This window comes from Poeciliopsis prolifica, unplaced genomic scaffold, assembly GCF_027474105.1.
Source record: "Poeciliopsis prolifica strain line A6 unplaced genomic scaffold, Auburn_PproV2 SCAFFOLD015, whole genome shotgun sequence".
Lineage (NCBI taxonomy): Eukaryota > Metazoa > Chordata > Actinopteri > Cyprinodontiformes > Poeciliidae > Poeciliopsis > Poeciliopsis prolifica.
This window is the reverse complement of record NW_026562390.1, coordinates 1,106,041-1,123,954: the sequence shown is the minus strand read 5'-3', so window position 1 is coordinate 1,123,954 and position 17,914 is coordinate 1,106,041. Positions and strand designations below refer to the sequence as shown.

Sequence of the window (17,914 nt, the reverse complement as noted above, 5' to 3'; positions counted from 1 at the left end):
CTTATAACAAAATGTCAAATCTTTAAGATACCAAACGTGAAATGTCAAACTGAAAGTAATCCAACTGAAACTCAGAGTAAACAGTTGAAGTGCAGCAGAGTCTGTGAATTCTCTCTGGCTGTAAACACAAGAACAGCAAGTCTGCTGAGAACCACGAAGTCAGAGCTAATCCACGAAGACGCTCTGAAGCTGGAATCAGAAAAACAAATCATCGCTTCAGACATTTTCTGTCTCTCCAAACGCAGCTCGTGTCCACGGAGCCTCGGCAGGGAAACGGCTCTGCTGCTCATTTTCAATTCTCACCATTTAGCCCAAAGAGAGCGAAGAGCAGGAACAGTCAGGCTTCTCTTCAGAAGGAAAAGCTTGTTTTTCCCTTAGTTACACCACAGCTGACAGAGAGCAGACTATTTTTAGGTTACTCACAAGATGACTCATGATCTTTGCTCAGGAACATTAAAAAAACAATACCAGATGCTGCTTTAACAGGAGTTCAGTGGAGAAAGAGCAGGAAATAATTGATTAGAGGAAACGTGTTCAGTCCGATGCGCTCGGCTAACTGCACACATCTTGTTGGTGTCAGACTCATCTCACACATGTCCATCAGCTGACAGCCAAGTAACGCTAATGATGTCGCAGAATTAAGCCGGGAACCATGGCAACGGCCCGCTGTCCCAAAGCGCAGCGAGGCGCGGGGCCGACAGTCACTGGGAGAAAATACGACCAACAACAAGATGGCAGCTGGAGCTTCAGACTGCAGAGGCAACAATATTATTATTTAGCTTCCCTTTGGGATCAATGAAGTAATTTTGAATTTGGAAATAAAAGACTTGAGACTCGACTTGGACTCATCGTCTGACGTTAGCAGCAGTTTTCACTTTATTTAATAAAGAGTGAAAAGAAGTTGCTTCAGACATTTTACTGTGAAACGGTGCAAATCATTTTCAGTCAGTGATGTTGCTGGATGTTAAAGGCTACGCTAACTGCAGCTTCATAATAATGAATCGCTTTCATTATTGATCTAAATGGATCATTTCAGAAGAAAATAAACACAAATTAAATCCAACGTTTTCTCGATGTCGAAGCCGGCTTGCATTGCAGGCACACTAACTGGAAATGTCAAAATAAAAGCACTTCCTGCCCCATTCAAGCAGAATTTTTGAGTTTTGAGGTGGAGCGGGGAAACTTGAAACTGCTACTGCGTGGGTTACTCAACAGGCTGTTGCTAGGCAACCAAAGTGTGAGCGCGTTAGCAGATTCCAACCTAGCTTACCTAGAAGGTTTTTCCATTACCTACATCTCCCAGAATGCCATGCAGTTTTATTTATTGACTGCTGAATATTCTCAGATGCATAATCTATCTGTTGAGATAAGACTGCATGTTTATTGTGAAATATATTATTCATTTACCATCCGTCTCTAGACTCAAAACAACAACATTATTGTTTATTGTCATAATTACTGGGACATTTTATCATCTACAGCACAGTTAACCAGTAAAAACCAAACTGTTTCCAGGAAAAGTCGGGACAATTGTTCCTCTGTCGGCTGTAAAAGTCTCACTGTGAAGCTGCTCTATGAACGACAACATTTCAACGCCACAATGTCCCAGCAGTGGTGCAGGCTGCCATAGAAAAGGTTTGTGTGTAAATTGATTCAGATCGTGGGCCAGATGCCAGGCCTATGATTATGCGCAGCCAGCTCTGGGATCAGGAGGTGTTCCTGTCATTAGACGACACGGCGCTCCTGCTGGGAGTGATATTCAAAGGGCTCCAGTTGGTGCTGCTGCTCAGCCAGCTACCTGCTGCGCCGACATGCTTGTCACTGCCGCAGCAGCGGGCCGGGGATCACAAGCAGAAGGACAGGACAGGATCTTGGAGGAGTCGCTGGGGGTTCGCGTGGACGACGGAGCAACAGAGACGACGGCATGTTGGAAATATTACTCACTGTCCACCGAAGAGCTGCATGCCGAGCAAAGCGAAGACCACAATGAAGAGGAAGAGGAGGAAGAGCAGGCTGATGATGGACTTCATGGAGTTGAGAAGGGAAACGACGAGATTCCTCAACGAGTTCCAGTATCTGAGAGCAGAAAGAAAAACATTCGATGGGTTATTTGTGCAAAACAAATGTAGAGTACAAATGTAGGGTTAAGTAAAAAAAATACGATGAAAAAAATACATCATGAAGCCAGTTTTCCATTATTATTTTTAACGCAATCCTTTGGTAAACTAGTTGTAGCGTCGCATGTTGAGCTGAAATCAAGGCAAATAAATTGTGGTTTACATGCAGTAACTGGCGGACCAGTAGGGGGCACTAATGATTTGGAGTCCACAGTTTGAGAAAGACTAACTTAAAGTGACAGAGACCCTAAAACATCTCAAAACTGGCAGAACTCATCAGACTAAAACCTCATTATCTTGATTTTGGGGGAAAACATTTTGATACAAAAACATGTTTTGTCCTCTGTGAACCGATCCCAGCCTCTTCAAGGAAGCATAAAAAGTCACTTTTAATGTTCCATCAATACAGATTTCTCTTTCTATTTGAATAGAGGCAATGTAGGACACCCAGAGTTGGAAGCAAATCCAAAATACTCTGAAGGCTAACAGGCCATCAGCTGCCAAGAGCTTAAGAAGCCAAATGTTTGTTTGCTGAACAGAAGTCGTCCTGACAGCAGCCTTCCTGAAACAAACTCACTTGGTGACTTTGAAAATCCGGAGGAGTCTCAAGGCTCTGAGCACGCTGATCCCAAACGACGCTCCTGGTTTTATCAGGTCCCAGATCACCTCAAAAATACTTCCCACGATCACCTGAACACATCGGAGGAGACGGCAGCAGATGCTTTTAGACCTGATGATGACAGTGAACAAACTGCAAGAAAACAAGTTAATTGTGTTCAGCAAACTCTGACTGCAACTTCTTGTTTTATTCCTAAACATCATTTTGTTTTGTTCAGTTGTTCAAAGTTTGATACACTTTTAGCTGCTGCAGTTCCGTTTAAAACCAACCAAAGTGAAAAGACAGTTCACTTCCTTGCCTGTGGGGGCGCTGCACCAAAAACCTCTGAGTAAAACACTGAGCACAACTTCCTGCTTCACAAAATGTAAACAAAATTGAAGTAGTTTCAGGTTTTAGTGGTTGTATGATTCCACTGGTACACAATCAGGAGACATTTCTGGCGCTAGCGCTAGTTAGCATCCTTGATTTGGCTGCATTTACCCAGAATGCCATGCGCTGTCGTTCACTTGATATATTAGAACCGTACCTAAGTTCACTAAAAGAGGTTTTGTAGGTGGAGTTTAATGTTTTGGTTTCATATCTGCAGTTTAAACAACTGATCAGATTCTTCCTGCTATTTTTACAGCATCAAAGCAAAAATCCTGATCATGAATGAGGCTTCATATCAGTTTGGTCAGTCGAACTGGAAAAAGCCATTAAAATCATCAAAAGAATGAAGGAAGCCATTTTGATTCCAGCTGCTTACCCCAAAATCAAAGCAGTTGAAGGACGAGTGGAAGTAATTTCTCACTCCGAGGCCGTACATCTTCAAGGTCATCTCCGTCAGGAACAAACCCAGAAACACCAGCTCTGCTGTGTCTGGTTGGAAATGAAACTTTTAATTAAAGCAATCGTGAACGTCTGGCTTTCGTCGGGGTGGAGGGTGATGACTCACAGAGCGCTCTGGTCAGCCAGTCCGGCTGGTCGTAGTGAACGATGGCCACGCACAGCGTGTTGAGGCCCACTAGGCACAGAACGATCCAGTAGAAGCTCTGAGCCTTCACCATCCGCCGGATGAAGAACCGGAAGCGCTTCTCTTTGCGCCGGAAGTAGGATGAGCTGTCCATCTTCCCGCCGCTTTTCACGCTGGCCCGACCGAACGGGGAGCCGGGGGGAACTGAATCCAAAATCACAACAAATAAAATGCTTTTTTATTCAAGTCAAGTTCTCATCGCTAACAATTTTGTTTTAGGAGATAAAACTCCAGGAGTCGACCACTACACTGCAAAAACACAACATCTTACCAAGTATATCTCCCAAGTTTCAAGTGGAAATATCTAATTTCGCCTGAAAAAAGACAAAACTAACCGATAAGTAGCTTTTAAGAAACATACAGGAGCTTGTTTAGAGTGAATAATTTCTTAATATTGATTTTAAATAAATTACTAGATCCACTGGCAGATTAATTCACTTATAACATGGAAAAATGAAAAAATCTACCAGGGAAACTAGAAATTTTTTCTCCAACAATAAGGAATAACTGACTCTAAACAAGCTGCTACATCTTGCTGAAAAGTTACTTATATGTTTTCAAGTGTACTAGGATAAAAACAGATTTAAGTTTTTGCAGTGTGCAGTCAAATTGGGACTAGAAAAATTGGCTTAATGAAGAATTTTGATCAGTAAGGCCAATAATGAGTAAAGATTTGAAATCCTGTTTGGTCACTGAACGAACCCTAATAATTAAATATAAAACTATCTTTAAGACTAATGTCATTTTTTAGCTCTTAAATGTCCAAAAACTATAAACCAAAGGACATCCAGCGTCGTTGCTACTCAACTTATCACGCAGGATAAATCCTAAAGTTCAGGTTTCTCTGTGAGATATTTAGCCTAATTTGACAAACGGAGGTCAAAAGGTCAGGATCTAGTAGTAAACTGCCTGCTTTTATGTAAAAGTCTGTGAACAGATGGTGCCCTTTGACCTCCAGATGACCTTTCTAAAAAAGATGAGCCTTACCAACAGAGGACATGTCAGCAAAGGGATCGTCGCCCTCCTCTGCACCAATCAGATCGTTTTTACCCTTCTTGATTTTCCCTCGCTTCAGAACTGCAGAGACACAAAGGATGGAATCAAATCAAATCAAATCAAATCAAATTTTATTTGTACAGCACATTTCAGCAGCAAGGCATTTCAAAGTTCTGTCTCCTGGACGTCAGGAGACAGAACCGGAAACTCAGTTTACTTTTGTTAATGAAGGAACAAATGATTGGCCAAAACAATGATTGGCCAAAAAAATCAACACAAAATAACTTTTAAAACACTTGCTGCATAATTTAAATGGAGAATGTTTTCAGAACAAGAGAAAATATAATCTGAACTCAGGTAAAATAAATAACTATTGACAGATTTCCTAAACAAAACTGTTTGTCAGAAGCTGACATAAAAACTACTACTGAAATAAAAAAAACAAACTATGGACTATAGCATTGTTAGCATTAGCATTGTGGCATTGTTAGCATCCACAGGAAGTTAGCATTAGTATTGTTGCGTCATTAGCAAAAATAGGAAGTTAGCATTAGTGCTGCATCATTAGCACCAACAGGAAGTTAGCGATAGTTAGTAGGAACTGGAAGTTAGCAGTACTACTTCTGGTTAGCTGTTACAAAGAATTATGTTGAGCCTGCAGCATAGTTAGCTAACAGGAGGTTTGCATAAAACCAGTTCGTAAACACAGGAAGTGAGTGTTGCTCCTATACCTGAACATCTCTGCAAGTCACTAAATCGCCTAATTTGCCTAATTGGTCATCTGCTTGTAACTGTAACGGATGTCGTGGAAGTAATTAGCGGCTACGATTATTTATGTCAGCAGTGACTCATATGCCACCAGTATTACTGTCTTCCTAAATCCCTGAGTCTGACTGACACGTTGCTCCATTACTCACACCTGTTATTTATCTGAAAGAAACCAAACGCATATTTTCTGCACCAACAACATCACAGCCACATTTCTACAGCCGAGGATTCAGATGTGCTAATCCTCCGTTTGTGACTAATGGAGGACACATGAGTGCTGGCTTCTGCCAGTTTGTGTGTCTGTTTTCTGGCAAAAGCATAACTACTATGCGGGTGTGTGTGATCATGGGAACAAGTCCAATACCTCAACATCAGGCTGTAAAATCTGAATTTATCAGCAAATTTCAAGTGAAGTTTACAAAAAAAGCTGAAAAAGAGCTACTTTAGAAATATTTGTGAATTTTTTCTTTATTCAGTCCCAACAAGACAAGAAATTGGACTCAAACATTTCGCTCTTTAAAGAACCTAAATAGTTACATTTTTCTACCACATCTATCACAGAAGTTTAGTAGAAACAAGAAATACTGCCACCTGCAGGTGGGAGTTAGCATAACTTAAACGAAAGTTTTTTTTAAAACATTTTTTAAACAATTGTGAATGAAAAAACATCTGTTGTTTCCTTGATTGCAAATTTATAAAGAAAACTGGAAGATTCATTAATTTATAGTGTTTTGTAATAATGTTCATATGATTTGAACTTCTGCCCAACCACAAACGTCAGTTATTTTTTTTTTTATAATTTTAGATGATAGACCAACACAAAATGGTGGATAATTGTAAAGCTGCAGGAATATTATATGTATTTTTTTATTTCTTTTAATTAATATTTTAATTTTAAGAAAGAAAAAGTGCATAAATAATATAAAAAGAAAACATTTTTGTAAAAATATGCAGATTCAAAGCTGATGAAATATTAAAAATTATGGAAAAACACGAAAGAAGAAAATTAGAAGCACCTTTGATAAAATCTTAATTGAGGAACACAGAGCTCAAATTTCAGGAAGTGTCTTAAAACTCTGCGGTTAGCATCTCTGCAGAAACACTTTTTCCTTTCCAATCCTGAGATGCTTGAACGACCAAGAAAACTGGGAGAAGAACCTCAGAGGAAAGGAGCTCAGGCTTCTGGATCCCTCCCAAGCAGAACCGGGCTGGTCTTCCAATAAACCCAAATCTTGTTTATTCATGTAATTAGGGTGTTTTACTTACGTAAATGTAATATTTGATTGTTCTGTTTTCAATAAGCCAAACATGATTGGGTTTTTCTTAAGAGAGAGACTAGATTTTGTTGAAAAAGTCAGCTTGGTTAATGGACGTTTGAAAGCAGATGCTCGGTTTTCACCTGAGAGGTTTTGTTTCCTCTTGTACCAGGCGCTGTCCATCGGGGCCTTCTCCTCTGCAATCTCTTCTTCTTCTTCAAGCAACACCTCCTCTGCAGCAGAGGATCGATTTGTCAGATTTTGCTCTGATTATTGACAGTCTGGTGTTTTGTTTCCAGGCTCTCACCCGCCTTGCAGATCCACTCCAGGTACCCGGTGAGCTCCCGCTCGATCTGCTGCTGTCGCCGGAGCTTCAGGAACTCCTGACGCTTCTCCACTCGTTCTCGCTCTTTGGCAAATTCTCTGACAAGAATTACAATTTTTTTAAAACAGAGACAGAACAGACTAATGAATTATTAGCACTTGTTTAATGGCATAATGTTTGTTATATCTCGTTTTTCTCTGGTGATATTATCGACTTTGTAGGACATCGGTAATTTTTTAATAAAAAAATGACGCCGTCTTTAAGATTCACTGAATTAAGGTCAAACTTAAGAAATGTGTCGAGTGTTTATATTTTAAAACAGAACCGAATAAAGGTTATTTTCCACCTCACAGCGGACTCCATTTGGACAGTTTCTCTTTCTGACATGGCCGCCATCTTTGTTTCTGTAACCAGGGCTCCGCCGATTTAAAACGAACTGCGGCGCCCTCTGCTGGACGCAAATCAAGCAAACCAATAATTTCAATCCCTAGTATATATATTCACAAAAAAATTAGAGCAATTTAAAAGGAGAATTTCTTATTCCCAGCTGTGTTTATGAAGTTTTGTCTTTATTTTACTACTAAAATGTGACGTTTTTTGCTCCATAATCGACACGCCTTATCTAAAGAGGAAAAGATGAACGACAAACATTGATTAATGCCTTCATGTTTCTCAAATCATGTTGATTTTTCAGAGTTGTCTCCTTCACTTTTCTATGATATCATCGCTTTTATAGCACATCTGTTAATATTTGAATGAGAAATTGACGCCACATCGTCCTGAAGCTCAGTCAAGTTAAGGTTAAACTTATGAAACGTCTCAAGTGTTTATATTTAAAATCAGAACCAGGTAAAGTGTATTTCCCATCCCAAAACTGAGTCTGTTTAGACACTTTCTCTTCCCTGTTCTGTATTAGTTCTGCCATTTTTGTTTTTGTACCAAAGTGACCAGCAGCGCCCTCTGCTGAATGGCGGCCAAACTACAACACCGAAAGATGGTCTGAGCGGATATAGATTGGATCTAATTTTAATCTGATAAACCATTAATCATAAATCAAATCACTTACAGAATAAGAAAAATAAACATAATCTTTCTAAGTCGACTCACCCTGATAGGACACCAAGCACCAGGTTGAGCATGAAAAAGGAGCCAATAATGATGAGAGGGATGAAGTAGAGCCAGTTCCAGTTGTTTCCCACTGCATCATTAGTCTGAAAACAATTAAAATTTTATAAGTAGTGGCTTACAAATGTTATTTATAGGAGTAAAATAATTACACAGACCTATATTCTGCTTCTTGCCCTGTTTTGTCTGAAGTAAAATATTTCCTTGTTATAAAAAGATGGGCAATGTTCCCTTTTTAACAAACTGTCACAGTTTTCCTCCGATCGTCTAACTCTAATTAAAGTTGTTCCTAATAACCATGCATTTTAAAACTGCATTGAAACACCAGCTGCCACATAAAAAACATGCCGTGTTTTTCCTTACATTTACCAAACTAAAAGGTTTTCTGCAGAATCAAGAGCTGCTATTTTCCACAAACATGTCGCTGCAGGATTTCTCTCAGCTGGAATTAAAAGTATTTTGACATTTTTTTATCTAACAACAAAAACAATGAGTTCACACCACATGAGTTTTAACGGCAAAATGGGGATGAATTTTCATCAGAACATGCAACAACAGCAGCATTTTATCTATATTTATCTACATTTTTAAAGGTCTTAGTTTGTTCATTATGTGATTAAATTAGGGACACAAATACAAATTTAAGTGAAATATAAACTGAAATCAAATTGTTTTAAAATTACTTTTTTGCTCCCTCTGCTGTCAGTTGGAACAAACAGGCTAACATTATTATTTTAAAAGCTATCATTAGCATTAGGCTAGGTTAAAAACGATGCAGAGGTTTGTCTCCCGTCAGATTGTCTTTCTTGTTCACGAACGTCTAAGCTAGGATTCGCATTGGATATTAGTGTTAGGCTTTGCTAGGCTAACAACTAGCATGCCTAGATCAGTCACCAAAAGGATTACTTGCCATTCATTAGCAAGGATCGGATAGCATTAGCATTGGCTAAGGTGATAACTAGCATCCATTAGATGACCAATCCTCGTCACCCAATGGATTCCCTACTTCCTCTGCTGACCATTAGCACAGATAGACTAGGATTACATTGGAAAGACTAGCATTAGCTTTGGCTAGGATAAAAACTACCATAAATAGGCCAGGCTTGTCATCTGAATTGCCTATGTAATGCAGATAATCTACCATTAGCATTGGATATGTTAGTGTTAGGCTTGGTTAGGCTAACAAATAGCATGTCTAGGATGGACATGCTATTTGCATTACATTGCCTACTTCCTCCGCTGTTCATGATAACAGATAAGCTGGTGTTAGCACTATATAGGCTAATATTTAGCATACTTTGGCTGGTCACCTACAATTTGTTCTTATTTTCTCTAAAGAAAATGTTAGCATACAATATCTGAGTGTCATACGTTTTCACCGCCATGTTCTTATGATAGTTTGTTGTAATTCAGCATGACATCAAACATAAACATGACAAAAACAGAGTTTGAGTGGCGTAGACAGAGTCCTGCTGAGCTACAGCAGAGATGCTAAACCAAACCTTCTTGTCCAACACCTGCGTCTGACCTCATAAATGTGAAACTTGTTAGATAGTCCCATAAAATTATAAGTTAAAAAGCTTTCCAGAACTGTTTAAACAGTTTGAGTAGCAATGGACGGTCCACAATCTCACTGAACTCTGTGGATTAATGGAAACACGTCAGGTTTATGTGTTTATACATTTGCTCTTCTACATGTAGAAACCTACAGAAAAAAGCTGTAAACAAAGCAGGTGCTTAGAGAAATGTCACAGAGACCTCCATTAAGGCTATCAAATGAGTTCTGTTTTCATTTTTTTGTCCGCTCCAGTTTTATTACAATCAACATGAAGTGGCCTGCAACACTCCTCCCACTCAGCGATGGTGTGAATAACAAGCAGTTTCCATCTCGACTTTTTCAGGCAACGATCCAGAATTTCTGTCACAATTTACCCTAAAAGACATTTTCCTGCCGTTTCTCTTCAATTGTCTCAAACACCCTCAGTTTGTTCGTGCGCTGCAGTTGTGCCTCAGGAAGTAAACGTCCTCCGTGCCTGAAAGCACTTCGGTGACACTTTGCAGACGCCGATGTCAAAGTAATTGTGATGGGAGGCTCGGTCCGACCCGATCAGTGGGCTGCGGTTCTGTATTATGCACCAGAGAATCTGAGATGAGAGAATAAAAATGTGCTGCAGCGAACCCTCCGGCCCCCGCTGTCAGAGCAGCAACCACCCACCCGGAAGGATGAACGCCTGGGCTCGTTTCTTTTCAAGCGTTTCATCACTTTCTCATCATCGCCTTGTTTTTTTCTTCCATCTTTTAACTTAAAGTCATTGAGTTCGACAGTTACATGAATGCCTTTTCTGCTTCCTTCTTCATTAAGATGAAATCAGGTTATAATTTGACGATTCAGGCAGGTGAAGGTCTTGGTTTCTGCAAAACATGATGGTGCTAAGCAGCCAATTTAAACCGGAGACCAGAGGGGAAGTTTGTCCTTCGCTTAGACTGGATGACAGAATCTATATCTGCCCAAATAATGGGTCTGTCACAATAAACAAATCAATTAATTGTACGATAAATTCCACTTGTCTGATTTAACATTTTTCTACATTCAAACACTGAATGGTAAACATCTTCACTCTGCTGTTTTGATCTCAGCTAGACTTTTCTTTTGTGAAGGAAATTTTTGAAACTTAATAATTAATTTTATTTGTTGTTTTGTTTACTTATTTTGGAGATTTAAAAAGCACCAGTGTAAAATGTTCACTAGAATTTAAAGTTTGTTCTTCCATTATTTTACCACTATCATTGTCTAGCCTTAGCTCGGCTTAACAATGGTCTCAAAATTGTTACCAAATGTGATCAATATTCAATCTTTTCACCCAAAAAAAATGAAACCTGAGCCTCTTTCAGCTGAACTACATCCAATATCCGATCGTTTTCTAATCAGTCTGAATTATCACATTTTATCCAACTTTTACGTCGGTGCTCCCAACAAAATCAATAAGTATTTGCACCCACTCTGTTCTTACTCATTTTTTTGTAGTAATACGTAAAGTTAACGTTTTTAGATGTACATCATATTATAAAGAGAAACCATTTAATTCGTAGCAACCATTCAGCGTTACAAAACATCTGGATGGACTTAGCCCCGCCTCCAGGGCGCAGCTCCTCCTATTGGCTCACAGAGAAGCTGTCCCCTATTCAGTTCCTTCAGACTAGCCAGCAGTCATCAGCAAATACCTGGTAGAATCAGCCACAAACAGAAAACGATCCCGTCCCATGCTCACGCAGAGATCACTGAGAACACCAACTGCGCTCTCCATGCACTGGAGAAACACAAACCGGAACATTCAGTAGCAGGAATAGTGAGGAAGAGACGATGAAGCGAGACTCGCTCTTGTGTCATTTTGCACTTTTAAACTCAGCTAGCAGGAATCGAGTGCTTTTCCTTTGACATAGCCTCAACCTGACAGCTTCTGCACTTCAACCACTTCATCTGAGCAAAAAAAGACAGTTTTCTGGGAGGCTTCCTAGACCTGTAGGACTAATTATGATGATTAAATATAATTCTGCAGCCCTCATACTAACACTTGTAATACTGGACATTTTCCAAGAACACCTCTGGTAAATATTTGGCAGTCCGGCAGAATATTTAGGTTTACATTTGATCTCCGTAACGATCAGCACACAGGAGGACGGAAGAAAACGTGAATATCTTGAGGACATCAGTGAAGGACACCCATCATTTCATTTCATCATATGTCACTTCATGATGGAGGTGTGATTATCAACATAACAAGCAGCCGCCGGCGCCATCAGGAAGACACATCTGAGGCGCCGTTAAGGTTCAAAACACAGATACAGTCAAAGATTTTGTGAATAAACTGAACCAAAATAGCAAATAAGCTGTTATTCCGGCACTAACGGTTCGAGCTAGTCCCTAACTAGCCTCACTTTGATAGTTTAGCATTTAGCATGAAGAATGTTTCTATAATTCATGTAAGAAAAAGCAGTGAAGGATTCAGGGTAAGTATACTGTTGTAATTCCTTCAGAGAGTTTTACTGACTTCTAATAGCTGCACTTTGAGAGATGATCCCTGATTTCAAACCTCCAGTTTGAAATTCCAGTGGACCAGTTTGGTTACAGAGTGAATTCAGCTTCCAGATAGATATTTGTAAAAGTAAGAAGTGCTGCAAACTGCATCTCTTAAACCTGATGTTTTTACCAATTTGGTAGAAATTAGCAAAAAGTGCTAAAGTAACTTTAGCACTTTTTGTGCTTCACTTTAGCACAAAAAGTGAAGAAATTTGTTGATTTTTTTGTGAATCCCATAATGTAATTTGGCAGTGTACAGATGAAATCTGCTAGAATAATATTATAATGTGTCCTGCTGGAGTGTACAGGACCACATGAAGAGGTACAGTGGACCTGATTTGGCCCCCGGGCCTTATGTTTGACATCTGTACAAAAGATGGAAATTCTTTTTTGCAATATTTTCAAAATTTGCATGATAATTGGGTAAAAATATGCTCTGCTTTCCTTGCCACTCTCTGGACAATATATCAATAACAATATATATCACGATCAATATCAGCAGATAATAGAATATTCAATAATTTCACTGAACTGCACAGCATTCTGGGAGATGTAGGGAGTTAGCGGCTCGACCTCTCAAGGCTAGCTAAAAGGTCGGTGGAATCAGCTGACTATTCTTTGGTTGCCTAGCAACGGCCTGCCGAGGGTGCAAAGCAGTTTCAACTTCCCAGCATTGGTTACCTAGCAACCACTTGTTGAGTAACTAGCACAGCAGCAGTTTCAAGTTTCCCCGCTGCGCTTCATAACGGCTTTAAAATAAAAAACAACGTCGTGGAGAGAAAACATGAAATGTCAACAGTTTGATCATATTTCAGATCTTTAAAACTAACAACTAATCAATAACTATTGATATAGACTGATGTGAAAAACTTCTATCGCAATAGGTTTTTCAGCTACATTGTGATTTGTTTTCCAACGACCTCCAGCCTCCATTTGGCAGCTCTCACATCCTGGATTTAAGACAGAAACATAAAAAAAAGGCAAAAAAGCTGCCATAAAATTTGGATTCCTGGGTGACAGTTTTTACTCCCACTCCCTGTTTCCGGATCAACCATCATCACACAGATTCAGGAACAAGGAAAGCCTGCTGGAGGGACGACAGCTGAAACGTTAAGTGACAGAGCTAAACAGCCGGGGCGGCACACAGAGCCGAGGATCTTTCATTAGAAAGACGGAGAATCTATCAAAAGAGCCGCCTGAATGTGAAGCTAACGCTAATCCGCCTCCTGGGGAGACGACTATTATCTCCACACTTTGGAAATAATTTACCGCAAAGTAATTTCAGTGAGATGTATTCAGCTTTAACCTTAACTGCGCCGGTTCTACATGCGAATAATTTTACTTGCTATTGTGCAGATGATAATTATGTTATTTTTGTCTGAATTTTCTGCATTTCTATTTTAAAAAGCAGGCAAATGGTTATATTCATGCGTCAAATGGGTCATGACAAGTTTTAAACCTTGTAACTGCATGACTGTCATCACATTTCAACCCACTGGGGACAAAAAGTAGTTTTTAAATCATAATTTCATTTTTTTAAGGAGGAAAACAACCCAATTTTACCATGTTCTTCCTTTGGTAAATCAGTTATAAGTAACCACAATTATTGAAATGCTACCATATTTAGAATCAAGAAGTCTCTTAAAGCTCGTTTGTCAGGTTAAAAGTAGCTTTAGATAATATCTTAAACATAAACTAAATGTGTTATTTTATTATCTTGATGTAATATTTTAATCTGAAATTATGTGTTTTCATTTGCTGTAAACAGAAAACCATGATATTTGTGGGGCGCCATTTGTAAAATTACAATCAGAAAAAGTCAAAATTAGTAACAATATTTTGGTTTATTGAACCTTTCATTAAATTATGACTTTATTTTCCAGAGTTATATTTTCACCGTGTTAAATATACATTTATAAATGTTTTGATATTTAATTTAAACTAAATTTACATGTTCAATTTACATGCTAAACATTTATTTGGCAAATAAAATATTTATTTCAGAAATTTCATGTTTAATTTGGAAATATTTAGATTAAAAACTAAATTTGACTAGGAAATTAAATGTTTTGTTTGGAACAAAATATTTACTTTGATAACTAAATATTTAATTTATAAGCTAAATAATTAGTTTGGGAATTAAATATTTATTTTGGAGTTGAATATTTGCTTTGTAATTTAAATATATTGTTTTCGAACTAAATATTTAGTTTCCAATTAAATAGCTTGCTAGCTACAAATTTAATTTGCAAGTTAAATATTTTGTTTGGAACTTTGACATTTATAAATGTACGAATAACACTGTGAAAATATGATTTTTAAAAATAAACCCCTAATTTTTCTCTTATGAAAGGTCAAATAAATCAAAAAATTCTTGTTAAATGTTGACAAAATAGCATTCCATACATAATCAACAGTAATAAATGCTTGAAAATATTATTAATCGACAGAAGTGCTTCACTTAGTGCAATAAATTATTTTTTACAATAATATTTCAACTGTTGAGAGGGACATAAAATTGAAGTTTAAAGTTATTTGTGTTTTATTGATTAATAAATGAAATTAAAGCAGTTTTCTCAGAAAATAAGAAGCAAAACTCATCCAGAGAACCTGGACTGTTTAACTTCTGTCAGCCTGGACAGAAAATATAAAGAAACGATTGTTGGCTAAAGACGCAGACGTTTCCCACAAGATGCAGTAAACCTTTTTGTTTCTCCAGCGTGAAGTCTGACGGAGCAGACGTAATTACCGTAGCGTCTAATTTAAAGGCGGTTGTCGGATCCTCAGGGGAGACGGAGGATATGTAATGAAATCACGGAGCATGAAATATGCATTGCTACATATCGACAGCGAAACCGCCCACAGATCCTGCTGCTGCTACGCTCACTGCAACATTCACAGTGTGAACCGGAGCAGCACATTTTCACGTTTTACCCGGAATCTACGGCTAGAAGAAGAAACAGCCTGAGAGAAGTCGACCAATTTCTATCAAAATTGTTTGCAGCAAAGACTTTTTTTCATTTAAAAGATATAACAAATCATTCATATTGACAAAATCAAACAAAGCTGGTGTCAACCAACATTTGTGATAATTTGTGCAAACTAGCGCAAATTTTCTTATGTACAGCTTTAACTTTGAAAGTATTGATGAAAGTTTTGTGTTGCAACAATTTTTGTTTCCACTGCTTTTGCTATTAATTCAAGTTTAAAAGTCAAAATCAAACAAAATTGGTGTCAAACATCAAAAATGTTTGATTGTATAATTTTAAAGATATCAACTCCGTTATGTTTGTGCTGCTTTTGCTTTGATGAAAAAAAAAAAAGATTAAATGTTTAAAAGTCAACCAGCCCCCCCATGTATTACCCAATCTAACAATTTGGTTTGTGCAGCAAAATTTTTTGTGCTGCTATGATTTTAAAGATATCAACTCTACTATGTTTGTGCTGTAAAATATTTAGTTTGTGCTGCTTTTGCTTTGACTATATTAGTGAAAGTTTAAAGGTCAGAAGGTCAGCAAGTCCCCCAATATTGCCCAAATCTAACAAAATTGGTGTCAAGTGTTTGTGCTGCTATCATTTTGTAGATAGTAATAAATGGTGCTAGCGGTCATTAGAGGGCAACCAGCCAGTCCACATTTACAAAATCAAGCAAAACTGGTGTCAATCAACTCTGTTACGTTTGTGCTGCTTTTGTTTTGAAGACATTAATGAAGAAAATTTAAAGATCAGAAGTTCAACAAGTTCCACAATATTGTCTAAATCTAAGACATTGTTGTCAAACGTTTGTGCTGCAAACATTTTAATTTGCGCTGCTGTCATTTTAAAGATATTAGTAAAGAAAGTTTCCAGAGGTCATCAGATGCCAACCAAATCTGCATTAGTTTCATTAATATCTTCAAAACAAAAGCAGCACAAATGGAAATTTTTGCAGCACAAAAGTAGCTTAGAGTTGTTTGACAGCAATTATAGCTGGTTGATCTTTCATGACCTCTGGAAACATTCATTAATATTTTTACAACTTATTAATTTTGGTTGTAGAAACTTTCGACATCAATTTAATTAGATTTAAGGACAGATGACCTGGATAAAGGTTGGTGCATTTAGGTTGAGATAATAGTTAGCGTCACTTTGCATTACTGAGATAAGACAGATTCTGCATTCCTGGCTGCACATCTTTTCACACCACATTTAAAAGAAATACTAATTTTGTTTACACACACTCTACTTTGAGCCTTTTAGAGATTCCTTGGCCGTTAAACAAAAGTTAGTTTGTTACTCTGTGTTGAGTAAACCAGCAGAAATCATGAAGCAGATAGAAGTGTGGGCCAGAGGGCCACTGGTCCAAACACTTTGGTGATTTTAGTTCTGCTCCAGCGGCCCGCCTTGTCCTGCGGGCGGCTCTGTTTGTCTTTTTAGAGTCGCTGAGTTTTTTCTTTTTATACTTTTGTTTGTCCTAAAAAGAATGATGTTTAGATAACCAAACGGTTCGGTAACAGAGAGGAAGGAAGGAGAGTCAAACTGAGGAGGGCAACACAGTCGTTAAAAACGACACAAACCGAGAAACAACGCTGACTTAAAGTGTGAATAAATATATCAGAACGGATAAAACTAACGACAATTAAAACAAAAAACAAAGATACAACTGGAAATTATAAAACTGTTCTTTGGGATTGAAAGAAAACTGCAGAATCATCACTGTTTGGATGGATGGATGGATGGATGGATGGATGGATGGATGGATGGATGGATGGATGGATGGATGGATGGATGGATGGATGGATGGATGGATGGATGGATGGATGGATGGATGGATGGATGGATGGATGGATGGATGGATGGATGGATGGATGGATGGATGGATGGATGGATGGATGGATGGATGGATGGATGGATGGATGGATGGATGGATGGATGGATGGATGTGAAGTGCAGTGAGGCTGCAGCTGATTGGCCGGCTGCGCCCGCAGCTGATTGGCCGGTTGCGCCCGCAGCTGATTGGCCGGCTGCGACTGCAGCTGATTGGCCGGCTGCCTCTGTGACTCACGCTGTACAGGACGTCCACCCAGCCCTCCATGGTGATGCACTGGAACACGGTCAGCACGGCGAACAGGATGTTGTCGAAATTGGTGATGCCGAAGTTGGGCCCGGTCCAGTACTCCTGGCACACGGTGCCGTTGGGACAGGTTCTGGCCGGTGGCTCCGACCCGCACGGCCAGTCCACCACTGTCTCAGGCTCTGAAACAAGGAAACAAACCAAACTGAGACGACTCTTTCCTCCATTTTGGTTCTGCTGTGAAATTTGAACCTCCTTCTACGTCTGAAGCAGTTATTTATCGAGGAGTCAAAACAGAATCAGCTGCAGTAATTATAGTCTGATTTTTTCTGACATACTTGAGAAAACTGAGGGCTTCAGAGGTATTTTGTTTGTTAGATAGTAAAATAAATAACAGATCACCTTTGAAAAGCAGAAGGGCACCATGTTCCAAATTATTATGCAAATTGGATTTAAGTGTCATTAAGATAAAGCTTTTTTTCAGTGTTTGTGAGACCCTAATAAAAGTACAAAAATGAGAAAAAAGCAAATTTTGCATAATATGTCCCTCATAAAATTCCAAAAT

At 38.6% G+C, this 17,914-nt stretch overlaps 1 protein-coding gene across 2 annotated transcripts in view; it reads right to left on the bottom strand.

Moving 5' to 3' along the window:
* cacna1bb (calcium channel, voltage-dependent, N type, alpha 1B subunit, b) overlaps positions 1-17,914 on the bottom strand; it is a 100,575-nt gene that overhangs the window by 45,401 nt on the left and 37,260 nt on the right. For both annotated transcript variants that reach the window (XM_055040595.1, XM_055040596.1), the window contains exons 5-13: positions 17,341-17,531; positions 8,201-8,304; positions 7,076-7,191; positions 6,912-7,001; positions 4,736-4,825; positions 3,671-3,892; positions 3,482-3,594; positions 2,695-2,807; positions 1,945-2,076 (exon numbers count right to left, since the gene is read on the bottom strand). In XM_055040595.1, the coding sequence (XP_054896570.1) occupies positions 1,945-2,076; positions 2,695-2,807; positions 3,482-3,594; positions 3,671-3,892; positions 4,736-4,825; positions 6,912-7,001; positions 7,076-7,191; positions 8,201-8,304; positions 17,341-17,531 (1,171 nt within the window). The remainder of the gene's footprint in view (positions 1-1,944; positions 2,077-2,694; positions 2,808-3,481; positions 3,595-3,670; positions 3,893-4,735; positions 4,826-6,911; positions 7,002-7,075; positions 7,192-8,200; positions 8,305-17,340; positions 17,532-17,914) is intronic.